At 37.4% G+C, this 13,673-nt stretch overlaps 1 protein-coding gene across 5 annotated transcripts in view; it reads right to left on the bottom strand.

Moving 5' to 3' along the window:
* Positions 1 to 13,673, bottom strand: part of LPIN2 (lipin 2) — a 100,457-nt gene that overhangs the window by 57,957 nt on the left and 28,827 nt on the right. The window contains exons 1-2 of one of the 5 annotated variants that reach the window (XM_036905849.2): positions 6,780 to 6,874; positions 5,064 to 5,203 (exon numbers count right to left, since the gene is read on the bottom strand). The exons of 1 other annotated variant lie outside the window; for it this stretch is intronic. Coding sequence is in view for 1 of the 4 variants with exons in the window: in XM_036905846.2 (XP_036761741.2) it covers positions 6,780 to 6,887 (108 nt within the window). In the remaining 3 variants the exon portion in view is untranslated. Of the gene's footprint in view, positions 1 to 5,063; positions 5,222 to 6,779; positions 7,022 to 13,673 lie in introns of those variants that run through there. 3 more of the 5 variants (XM_057504068.1, XR_008998309.1, XM_036905846.2) reach the window with 3 other exon arrangements.

The following is a 13,673-nucleotide window of genomic DNA, read 5'->3' as shown; positions in this document are numbered from 1 at the left end:
TTCATTATCAGTAAGTCTGACAGACAGGAACTTGTTTCAGCAAGAAAACTACATGTTAAAAAAAAGAATGCAGACTGTCTTATCAAAGAGATCATTCAAGGAGTAAAATAAAATAAATCTGATTTTAGTGAAATTCTGCAACTTTTTGTCATTTATTTCAACAGGTTGTATATACATACAGCTTCCCTGTGCATTCAAACTACTAAATATTCCCTCAAGTGTGCTCAATTTCTCCAACAAGTTTTTATAAGAATGCTGGCTGTGAAACTGGACCAGTTTCCACTCCACTACAAAACACTGGGGATTTTTTTTCCTAAGAGACTGAGTTCCCTTAGTTAACATAGGAGTGACACAAAAATTCTTTTCGGTGTAAGAATGATTACTAACCAATTATGGAAAATGATTCACTGAAGAGACTGTTCATCAGTGACGACTACTCAGCAAAGCCACAAGAGCCTCTGGGTTCACAATGTCTCTAACAGATAAATATCCAAAAGCCATCGTTCCTCAGGTATGATTAATCATAAACACCTGGGAAGCTTCTAAAAATAAAATTTCCTAGAGGAAAGGCTAAAATGAACCCTGTGGTATTGGACTGGAATCAGAAGTCTCCAAGAACAGATACAAAAATACAGATGTGTTTATGCCTGGGCTAGAATTAAATCCAGTACCCTAGCCCTCTCTGCTAAAAGGATCTAGAATCATGGACATTCTAAAAACAACATGCACACCTAGACCCCAGATCTTGGTTTGTAAATACCATTCTCCAATAAAAGGTGCCAGGGCTCCTTGGAGAAGTAGTTTCAGAGCTTGGGGTAGGAAAATACGGATAATGTTGGAGCTTCTGGTAATGTCAGAAAGTAGTAAAGTACTCAAAATCAAAAGAATAAAGGCATATTAGAGGAACACAGGAGCCAATGTGAAACAGAGCCCAATCGGTAAAGCTAGAATAATTTGAGCAATGACTGGATTATATTATAACCTACAAAACAACATATTCCTGAGTCCACAGACATAAATTAATAGTAATAAATAAGTGGGGAGAAGGGATAGCTTTCTCTTAAAGATGAATGCCAATTAGTAAATAAAGAATGAGGGAGGTAGGAAATCACTATTAGAACATCACAGTAAATAATTATAACAGGCATGGAGTTTAAAATAGAGGACAAAGAGGAGAAACAGGATGTCTGCATATTCTTAAAGTATCTTCCCCAAGATACATATTCATTACAAAAGGGAAAACAGTAACTTTACAGTAAAGAAACCTGGCAGGCAACCCCTTAACCAAGCAATCTAAGGACACTTCACCAGTAATCAGGTCTCCTGATAGGATTCACTCAAAAGAGCACAATCATGTCTGTGGTCTTCTTGCTAAAAAACACATGACCTCCACCTAGTTAGGAGACAAACTCAAATTGAGGGAAATACTACCAAAACCAGTACTTACTGAAAGTGCTAAGGTCATGAAAGGCAAGAAGGACTGAGGAACTGTCACTGACTGGGAAAGTACAGTGACAAGACAGTTAAATAAACTCAAGGTGGGATTCCGGACTGGATCCTCAAACAGAAAAGGGACCGGAATGGAAAATATCTGCATCAAGTCTGCAGCTTACTTTTCAAAACAAAACAAAACAATTCCTGGGCTCCACTACCCCCTTCACTTCTGACTCTGGGAAATTTGTAAATTATATACAGATGCTCAGCAGAGGTTCCAGTGATGAGTCAGGCAGGAATCACCATCCTTGGCTTCCACCAGAAACACCAAGGAGCTTGAAGGAAGCCAGTGACAGGCTCCCCTTACACCCCAGGTTAGAGACACAAGTACTTTTTAAAGCCCCAAGAGACCCCAAAATGGAGCTTATCAGGCTGTATCTGATAACCACAGTCAAGTGGATCAATTCATAGTCCTCCTTCAAAACCTCAGGGCACCCGGAGTGTACTTCCTGCTACTGTTCTGCCTCACTTCCCCTGAAGGAATTAATTACCTTTCTAAGAATTTCAATTTTATGACTGAGTATCACTCTATAACAGTTATGGCTTCATGCTTTGTTAGAATTTAAAAGGTGACAAATGACTTTAATAATCTGTCACTGCCCCTTGACCTAGCCGGAGATAAGCTATTTGCAGTTCAATTGGAGTTCACAGAAGCCTCAGAGAATGCACTAACATTCTAGAGATTACACAGCTCTCCCTTCAGGTTCTCCTGGGATTCACTTCAGGCAAACTTCTGATGAAGGTCTTTTCTACATAGATAGACTCAAGTTAAGATGGCACACCAAGGGCACACAAAGTTCTAAACACGATTTCATCACAGACTTAACACAATACTGTAATAACGTAAGACGAGCAGATTGTCATTTCCACCCAGGGAAAAAAACTCTCCTGACCTGTCTTAAGCAAAGTAAGAGAGCTTAGACAATGATACTAGACTGGGCAACAGGCTTCAAAGAGAAAAAATAATATTATTCTAGAACAGCAAAAGAGTAAAAAATTAAAATTATTTCCCTTATGTTCAAGTAGATAAATGTATAAACACACAAATTACCTACTCTAGAATTAGTGCCTATAATTTTTTCAACAAAACTAGGTTAGTTTTGAATATTTAATACTTAAGATGTAAAGCATAAATTATATAAAAAGGTGTTTTTCCAGGAGGTAAGACTTTTATTTTGATCCTTTCAGAGTCGCAAACAATTCCTCTAGACTATACCAACACCTGACTTTTTGAGACATCTAAGAACAGTCACAGGGCTGTATTTTGTTTTCCTTATGCATAAATCTGACCCACCAGCACCTTACCAGATGTGTAATATTGGGCTTATCCGAATCAGCTGGATCAAAAGGCTCAGCTAACTGGGGATATGTAATCAGGACCAAGCATGTGGGCAAACTAAAAGAGGTAGTATTCATATAGCCATTTACTGGAAATCTGTCCAGTTGTGTTACTCACAAACTCAGAGCAGCAAACAATTCAGACATAATGCAAACAAAAATTTCTCTATTTATTTAGCAGTCTCAGGGAGCACAATAAATATTTGCTGAATGAAGAGAATTTTGTTTTCTTTAAGTTAATGGTTTGATCATGCATTCTACAGTACTGTGGAGCCATTGTATGGATGCACAGATTTTAACTGTAACCCATCTCTCAGTCCTTACTTTCTGAAAACAGATGGGGGCATAAATATAAAAATGGATGATAATTTTCAAACAGCCTAGACACATTTCTGGCCACAGCCTCTATACTGCTCTCCCCGTAACTCCTGAGCTCATCTGGGGCACCAGGATTAAAAGACACCAAGTTGTGAAAACAGAAAGATTCGAGAATTTACTCTCCCAAACCACCTAACAAAATAACACCACATTTCTGAGGAAATGAAATTCTATGCAACTAAATTTAATTTGTTTTAAGAATACTGTCCATGCTAGACTGGAGGAATGTTTGGTTTTGGACCCAATCAGCTAGTGCTGTTTTAGGATTTCTGACAACAGGGAGTAATGACAAATGTGCAGGGCGGTGGGGAGGGAGGCTTCTCTGCCCCCTGCTGAGGGTTTCCTAACTCAGTATTAAAGCTCTCTGCTCCAAGCCACATACCCCGACTACAGGGTGACTTGCTGTCTTCTACTACTGTTTATGTTAGTAAATCTTGCTGTAAATAAAAATAAACAAATTTCTCTCTGAAGAAAGTGATCTTTTTGGACTCAACCACACAGGTGCCCAGGTGCTCTGATAGAGTGCAGAGGGACAAGGACAGAAAAGCACTGCCTCATGGCTTCCTGGAGTCCTTTGGAGTTGGTGAGGATATGACAAGATCAAGTCCCACATCTGCCCATGTCTCATAACTCTGTACAGGAGAGGGTGTTTTTTCCTTTAATAAGAATGGTCAGATGCTCTCGAGAGTCCTTTCCAGCTCTAAACTGCAGAAAAACTTGATTATAGAAGCACTTACTATGATTACAAATTTGACTAAGAACTCCTATAGCACATTCTGCCCTAACTTAAAAAATACAATCAAGGTCATTTCAAATAAATGGGTGAAAATAAGGCCAGGAGATTATTTTGGAACTTCAGGGTATTTAAATACTAAATAATATGGCCTTTTCCTCACCAGATAAAGGAACTATCTTTACTTGTTTGAAGAAGTATGGAAACTGTGCTTAAAAAAAAAAAAATTTCTAACAAAGCACAAAAGTCTTGTCATAGTTTTTTAAATTATGAGATTTACACATTTCATCCCAAGCCCATGAAGTCACCTCCTAAGATGGAGACAGTCACCTTCCCACAAGAGGTGTGCCCAGACAACATATGAGTAAGAAGGAGTGTCCAGGTCACTGAGGGCCTGGACCCTGAAGAACCACGACTTTCTTTCCGGCCCTCTCACCACACACACCCGTAGGTCATAAAGTCTAACTCCCATATAATCAGTACAGCTCACTAAGCAGATACCAAATCCCAACACTAGCCATTCAGAAAATCCCAAGTTTTTCTTGGGGCAAGGAGGTGACTAGTGGGACTTCCAAGTTCTAACATCAACATAAAAGGTAACTTAATAAAATGCAGCCTGATCAGACACCTGCTGACCTCCCTCTAGAAACTGCCAGCAGCAGGAAGTGTAAGAACATCTTCTGGTGATGGGTGGTCTGTGTGTTAGGGCTACTCACTAAAGGAACTTCAAAATATTTCATCAAGAGTCAGCTATGTTCACTATTCTCCCTTCGGATCTTTACAACAATGTGCAGGAACTCTATAAACATATAATTCTGTATTACTAAAATGGAAATTTCAAAAGTAACTGCCTCTGTCCACAGCACTTGATTCCCATTCACACAAACAACGTCTATCTAGTTCCATCAGTTCCCTAGAACCCCGAACAAGTATACTTTACCAACAGGTTCAAAGCAAAAACAAAAATGGGATAACATTTTTAAAGATGACAAAAAATTTTTAAACTTTAAAAATCAACCTGATTATGAGCCACAGAATTTAGAAATCTAATTTTTGTTACTTATTTTACACCTGTTTTCATAAAAATAAACACACTTAATTTGCTAAAAAATACTTTTACCTCAATGCACTCATCTTCTTTTAAAGCAAAAGGATCCACAGGTAGGAGTTACATTATGTTGTCCTTAATTCATCTGATTTTGTTTCCTTAATGCAGACATCTAGAACTTACACTTTCATAGGACTTGTTTTACTTTATACCTTGTAAGAGATGAAACTCTATAGATAAAAAAATTCAACAATTTGCAATTTCCCCACATATTTCAAGTTATAAAAATTCTTGTTTTCAGATATGTCAAAGGAATAATCAATCTTCCCATGTTTTCTTCCGCCTGCTACTTCTATAGCTTTTCTTCTTCCTTCCTAATTACAACCCTTAAGTAGAATTCGTGCCTCATATCGAAATTACCAAGTATCATAATTCTTCCAAGTGGTAAAGATACCTCAAGACAAATGCTGGGCATAAAAGCCACAGGGCATAAATCTGCAAAGAAGTAAAAAGCTAACCTTTTCAAACAATACTGCTTCTCTCTCACTTATCAACTTTACATTTCCCTGTATGGCCCCGGAAGATGACTGGTTAGCCAGAGACGGGTAAGATTCCTCAAGGGAGGAACAACCTAAGACAGGCACAGTCGCAGGGGGGCCATCAGGTGAGAAATTGGGGATCAACAGAGGTGAGGCTTAGAACCTCACCCCCCGTTTTGAGAGAAATCTTCTGCATCCGTGGATGTTTTGTTGCCCTTGTCTAGCTTGGATTAATACTTAGTCTATAGGCACACACCTGATCATCTACATTTGCCCTCTTACAGCACTAAACTATGTTTTCTACCTTTATCTTGCATCTACCTACCACTCCAGCATTTTATTAAAAATAAAAAATAATAATAATAATAATAATAAGGGAGAAATGTGGGATTCACATGTAAATCAAGTATAAAAATCAAATGAATATTCATATTTGACCTGATTGTTTATAGTTCATAATGCGTGATCAAAACCGAAAGTTTCTGTGATGACTGCCCTTGCACTGCTCACCATGTAAGAACTTATTCACTATGTAAGAATTTGTTCACCATGTAAGAACTTGTTTGTTATGCTTCAGAAGATTGGAGACTGTTGAGAATTAGGCTTGGGGTTGATTAATGATTATGCATTGAGTCCCCTATACAGAATTTTATTGTTGTTAACAACCATTTGATCAATAAATATGAGAGATGCCCTCTCAAAAAAAAAAAAAAAAAAAATGAAGGATTGCATTAAAAAAAAAAAAAATTCTTGTTTTCCCTCATAGGAGAGAAAAGATTGCAGTTATTCTTCTCTATCATGTATCAGAATGAAATGCCAGTTTCAAAATATCAGTTTTAGTTTTTAAAAATTTTGGCTAGAACAACTTTTAAATGTTTCTTATTCCTCAACTACTGCACTTAGATGCAAAGAGAATGTGAAACCAGATACATTTCTTTAGTTTGGACCCTAGTTTTAAAGAAATTATTAAAGCAGCAATTTCATTTTTTTTTCCTAGACAGAAAGTTATTATTTGTTAAATCAAAAATAGAAAAAGGTAGAAAGATGGTATAGTGTAAATGAGGGAGAGCAGGTATACAAAGATTTCTGTTGAATATACATTTAAAAGCTTATAAAATCCATCACATCACTATTTTTTCCAAAGAAAAGGCATCAGCCATTTTCTTTTGCTAGGAGTCTTCCCTGTTCTCCAGTACTGTCCAGATTGAGCAAGCAGGCAAGGGACTGGACACGGGTGGATGTCACTCACCAGAATACCAGCAGGGGCCTTTCCATGGTAAACACCTTCAGTTTTACTTAATGAGCCTTCATGAACTTTCTCCTCCTCATCTTCACTATCATCTTCTAAGTAAAACATCTCAAAATTAAACTATCTGATGAAGCATGTCTTTTTTCAGAGATGAAAGCACACCTCTAAATGATCAAAATGGAACGATGCTGTGCTGACAAACTGAACGCAAACTGTTTGCAGACACAGTAATATGGTTAAAACTGAAAGGAAATGGTTCTTTTAAAAAAACCAACACACACATAACTTTACCAATAAGATTTGCTCAAAGTGCCCCAACCCCCACTCTCCACAGAAGATAAGGAGGGGCATGGGCCAGGCTGTGCCATATGTTTACCCTGATAGGTACCAAGCCCTGCCCAATCACATGATGGCCACTGCGGCACCCATCACACGGGACAGGGATTGAGTTAATGATTCTCCAAATCAATCACATCTTCATTTTTAGAAATAAAAACAACTACACAAATAGGAAAATCATCTTATATAAATTAATCATGTAAGGCAAAGTAGTTTACATATATTTTCTAAGCATCAGTGAGCTGCCCAAAGACAGCCAAGCTATATAGAACTTTAGAGAACTCAACTACTAAAGACTTTTAATTTTGTCATATTGCTATGACCCAGTATATTTTCACAATTCTGGATGGGAGATACCATGTTCAGCACTGTAAATCATGGGCAAATTATAAACTACTCTCATACTACTAAATATTAACATTGTAATATTAATGTATAATTACATAATAACAAAAAATTTAACTTCAGGAGTGTGACAGTAGGACATTGTAAAACTCAAAACATTCATGGAATTTCCTTTTCAGCTCTCAGTAAGCCATCATATAGTTAACTCCAAGTGCATTTTTCTAAAAATTTAAACACACAACACACATGGACAAAATACGGTTTTTAATTAGAATACATTATTTGATTCAAACCATAGGACTGCCGTTCATTTACAATAACCATTGGCCATATGTGACTATACTTGCAATGCAGCTAGTACCAACAGAAATATGTTGTGGGAGTGAAATAACACACTTAGAGTGAAAGCAGAATGTGAAATAATCTCAATTTTTTATATATACATTACATGCTGAAGTAATATTTTGGATATATTAAGTTAAATAAGATATATTCTTAAAATTATTTCACCTGTTTTCTTTTTACTTTTTAATGTTACTATTAAATTCAAAATTACATACATGGCTCCATTGTATTTCCATCTGACAGACTACTTTAGGCCCTGAGACAATCTTGACAGCAAGGAGGGAGACATTCAGTCAAAGTTCTATTAATGAACCTCTGAAGGTGACAGGATGATTCAAGGATGGATATCACTCCATATTCCAAATACAATAATCCCATAAAAGTAGTTAATTCATCAACAATATACTAGCTGATCTTCATATATTTATTGGTGTTCACTTTATTAAACCTTTTTCTCTACCTCTAAACATCACAAAAACACAAAATTTCCAAGTGTTTGACCTAGTAATAGCAGTTGGTAATGCTTACTACAGAAATATACCACCTGATATACAATAAAAATGTCAAATGGCAGAATTAAAAACAAAGTTCACCAAAACCAAAATGGAAAATTTTATCTTACATTCAATATAGTACAGTGCTTGTTGCCTAGCCTACCAGATATTAATGTGAGCCTGGAGTTCAACAAGTGCCCACAGGCGCTTATAATCTAATATATGTCACGTACACAGATCTCCTCCTTCACAAGAGAAGTGACATTTCTTGACCTAAGTATTACGCAATGTATAAAAATTTAAACCTCTTCCTCCATGTCCTACTGCAGTTCCAGGTTCCTGGCAGTAGACGACAGGAAGACTGATACTGCAGCGCTGCCAGTGGGAAAAAAATGTCAAGAGAAACGAGAGGTCAGAAGAAGGGGAAGCAAGTTGGAGAGAGATTAAGGAGGAACTACGTAAGATGAGGAAGGGGGAAAAAAAGGAAATAAAAATAGGAAGAGAAGAGGAAATATGCAGGTAGAAGGACAGAAGGGGAAACTATGCAGGAGGGTGTATAAAGGGATGAAGATAGAAAAAAGGAGAAAAACTTCATCCCTTTTAAATGTGAGGAAACTGAGGCCCAGAGAGAGGCCAGGCAATTAGCCAAAGGTCACCCTCTTTAGTAGGCACATGATTTCTGGTTTGGTATTTTTTGTTTTTTTTTCCCATGATGTCAGGTTGAGACCATGAGAGAAAGTGCTAGGAGTAGGGGGCTGGAAATGGACAGGAAAGAGGGAGAAAGAAATGCCTAACAAGAGAAGAGAGGTGAGATCCACAGGTTGGCAGGTACAAACTTTGTTCCAGCACCCTTCACCTCAAAGGCCCCTTTTGCAACAAGCAGGCCCCAGGCCAGGTTCTTCTCTTTCCAGCTAGTCTCAGTATTGTTTCACAGCTTCGATCCATGACTCACAGAACGTTCTGACTGCAAGGGAGAACCACCATGGGCCCACACAGAGGGTGAGCTTATCTTTGAAACATCTGTTTTGCCAAGAGAAACATACCTCCAGCACCTTCCTCCCACCATAACCTGTGATCTCCTGACCCTCCAACCTGCTACTCCACATTCTGGCTCCAGTACATCACTTGAGTGATGGTACTTTGTGGACTCAGTCAATAAAAGTTAAAATCACAACCAACAATTCTTTATCATACATATGACTTTTCAAAGTAAAATGCTGCTGTATTGTCAAATTTTTTTCTCTGCAAATATATAAGAATTGTTGAATATTGAGAAAAACTACTTTTTACTTTTGCATAGCACCAAAAAAATGAAAATGGGTGGAAATCATTAAGTCTTTTTTCCAAGACTTAAATCTTTCAAGAAAAGAGGCTAGTTTAGGGGAAACAAAGTTAAAATGCTTGTCAGGAGAATTTTGTTCAGATTCCACAGCTGATAATGATGTTAGTAAAATATACACCTTCTTTCCCCTCCCCCCTCCCACCCCACTAATCCCATAAGTATATGAGCCCAGGTATAAATGGCTTGTAAAGAAGAGTTATTTAAAACTTCCTAACCTGAAATTTGCTTATTTGAAGTTGGGTTCAATATAATACCTTTATGCCACAAATTATCCTGATTTTAACACAAAGCATGAAAATCATCTACTCCCTCCAGTGGTCATTTTATTGAATAGCAACATATTTCTACTCAACCAATGAAGAGGTGAGAAAACTAAAAAGTTTTAACTAGTAAAGAATCATGATGAAAACATTTTTTAATGCTTCAGGTACTAAAAATTCACAATCTTCACCATAATTATTCTATAGTGAAGGAATTAACTCATTTATTTCTGCATTTTTAAGGCCACTCATTGACAAAGAGACCCAAACACAAAAAGACTGCAACCTACGTGAAACAGAGTTCCTTGAGCCAAATGGCTCTCTCACCATCTACACTGACTCATATTAAGTTTTTCTTCCCATATCTGGAATTACTTATAACTCAGTGCTACCTATGAAAAAAATCCAAAAGGACTGATGTTTTCCTCAAAACCAAGAGAAAATTCCTCAATTGACCACTTTGATGTTTTTCAAACTGTAGTTTAACTGCTTACTAAATAAAGGCTATCTAGTTTACTCTAGTTTCAGTGTTTTATTATATCCTCACACAATCCCCTAAACTCTCAACAGGATAGCCAGTGACTGATTTGCTCTGTGAAAGAATGTATAATCAAATGCAGAGAGGTCTTTCTAGGAACAGAGGAGAAAAACAGGGTCTCCTGAGGCCCAGAGCTCATGGTGACTCTCCCAAAGACAGTTTTCTTGAAGACATATTTTACCTTTAAAATTCAACACATTTTGCATTCTACTCTGATAGCATCAATTTTTTAATATAAAAATGACTAACTGGTCAAAGTTTTCTTATACTAATTTGAAGGGTTAGTGTGTCACATTCACTGTATGGCCTAGAATATCCTCAGTGTACACATCTCAATTTAAGAAGTTTGGGACTAAACAACCTTCAAAGCCTAATAACACTTCTGACACTACTAATGTTCTAGGTCAAACTTTATCCAATATGCTGAGACCAGAGAGATAATACTGAGAGTTAATCTGACTGCAGCCATCAAAGTGTATCTGTTTGATCATCAAGAAAGTAAAGCTGAACAGCCCAATTAAGGATCAGAAGATTGATTGCTTACACTGGGTCAAAAATTCTGGACAACACTTCCAATAAGAGAAAGCCAAAACAAGTGGGAATCCTCTGCCCTGCTCAGAACCCCCTGGGAGGCTGCCTCACTGGGTGTGTGTGTATGTGTGTCCTGTTAATCACAACTATTAAATGTTTGTCTTTTGCTTTCTTCAATCTACATACACCTCTTTTTTATTTCCCAAACCATTTCCCCATTCCCCAAGACCCATCCAACTGAGGTCCATCTTTCAGTGTACTTGTATAAACAGTATGAATCTAATTCAATATTCCACAATTAACCAAAATAAGACTAAATGGGACACAAGAACCTTTGGGGTATAGGGAATGGTCTTAAGGTAAAAAGAATTGTCATGAATTTTGTCTATCAATTATCATTGGATCCTCCACCCTCAGACTGTACCCTACACTGGGTCCAAATCAGACCAGCCTACTCAAGAGGCGGGTAAGGTATCTTCTCCAGTGTATTCCCTTCTTCCAAGTACTGGTGTAAAACTCATTGGTCACATTGATGCTCTACCTACTCTATTTAACATGAATGTTATCTTTTATATTTATCACCTCTGAAGGCTACAGATATGCCACCATCCAGCAGTTTATTAGTACTCCTCTTTTTTTTCTGAAAGATCTTTAAATTAAACTTAGGTGCTATCCAGAATAAAAATTAGCATCATTACCATGTGGTCACAACTCTTCAGTATTATAAAAACAGATAATGACTCATCTTTCCTGATTCACCAGATATTGCTCTGAGTGACTTCTGGCTATTTCCCAAAACTTAACCTACCTTGATAAAATCTTCCACGATTCAGCATTTTGAGACTCTGAAAGCAATTTAAAAAGGGGTGTCCCAAAATGTTTTTAGAGTGACAGTATCATTGAAATGCATATATTGCTACTAAAGTGGGCAGTGTACACTGGCCTGTGTAAGATTTTAGTCATATTCCTCCAGTTGTATTTTTTTGTTAGGAGTACCAACAGTGCCTTATTATCCATTTGTAAGTAATGGAGCACAAAACTGAAGAACATGAGGTAATTAGATCTCATGGGTAAACTTTATACTTATTAAAAACCTGTTGCATCTGTTATTTAAATAGTAATACTTTTCATCATGAATGTTGTCTATCAATTATCATTATTTATCACCCTGATGTCAATAGCCACTGTGAGGCTGCAGGAAAGGAATGACAACTTGTTCCCATTCCAGGAGAGAAAGTATGTATGTATTGGATATCCCAGAACAACAGACTTACATCCTGTTCCCCTCTTCCCCACCATCACTCACAGAAAGCATCATTTGGTTTTACAGAGATCTTGCACAAGCACCAAGTTCTCTAACTCTGCTAAAAACTCCAAAGCTGACTGTAAACTTTTTCATGAGAGGTACAGATTTAATAGTTCATGAACATGCACCCTTCACTTTTGGAGGCTTGTATTTCTTTAAGCCTAACTGAAATTCGAGGGAATATTAGTGAGCTATAGCAAATCATTTCAGAACATCATCAGAATGCCAAGTCATTTGCCTGACCCTTCATGATGAAATCAAGTCAGTGCTACCTTCTAGCTAAAAGCTAACTTCTGCTGCATAAACAATGCAACCAACCTCACATACCACAGCAGTCATCTTTTAATGACTCTTTAGACGGAGAAGGATCTCCCTGATTAGTGGCAGTATACTAATAATTTTAAAAAGAAACAAGGAAAAAAAAATTACACAAGTACCAATCCATCAACTTACTAACTGATGTCTTAAAAGTGATCAGGAGAACACACTCAGTTTCTTTTTTTCCCAAAGATTTACATTTTATTATTTATTTATTTATTTATTTATTTCGGTATCATTAATCTACAATTACATGAAGGACATTATGTTTACTAGGCTCCCCCCTTCACCAAGTCCCCCCCACATACCCCTTCATAGTCACTGTCCATCAGCGTAGTAAGATGCTGTAAAATCACTACTTGTCTTCTTTGTGTTGCACATGCTAATCGTAATACCCCCTTTGTTTTTCCCGCCCTTATCCCTCCCTTCCCACCCATCCTCCCCAGTCCCTTTCCCTTTGGTAACTGTTAGTCCATTCTTGGGTTCTGTGATTCTGCTGCTGTTTTGTTCCTTCAGTTTTCCTTTGTTCTTATACTCCACAGATGAGTGAAATCATTTGGTACTTGTCTTTCTCCACCTGGCTTATTTCACTGAGCATAATACCCTCTAGCTCCATCCATGTTGTTGCAAATGGTAGGATCTGTTTTTTTCTTATGGCTGAGTAATATTTCATTGAATATATGTACTACATCTTCTTTATCCATTCATCTACTGATGGACATTTAGGTTGCTTCCATATCTTGGCTATTGTAAATAGTGCAGCAACAAACATAGGGGTGCATCTGTCTTTTTCAAACTGGAATGCTGTATTCTTAGGGTAAATTCCTAGAAGTGGAATTTCTGAGTCAAATGGTATTTCTATTTTGAGCATTCTGAGGAACCTCCATACTGCTTCCCACAATGGTTGAACTAATTTACATTCCCACCAGCAGTGTAGGAGGGTTCCCCTTTCTCCACAACCTCGCCAACATTTGTTGTTGTTTGTCTTTTGGATGGCAGCCATCCTTACTGGTGTGAGGTGATATCTCATTGTGGTTTTAATTTACATTTCTCTGATGACAAGTGATGTGGAGCAT

The sequence above is a fragment of the Manis pentadactyla genome, chromosome 6, assembly GCF_030020395.1.
Source record: "Manis pentadactyla isolate mManPen7 chromosome 6, mManPen7.hap1, whole genome shotgun sequence".
NCBI classification, from domain to species: domain Eukaryota; kingdom Metazoa; phylum Chordata; class Mammalia; order Pholidota; family Manidae; genus Manis; species Manis pentadactyla.
The sequence above is the reverse complement of the archived record's forward strand: the minus strand, read 5'-3'. Positions and strand labels throughout refer to the sequence as shown.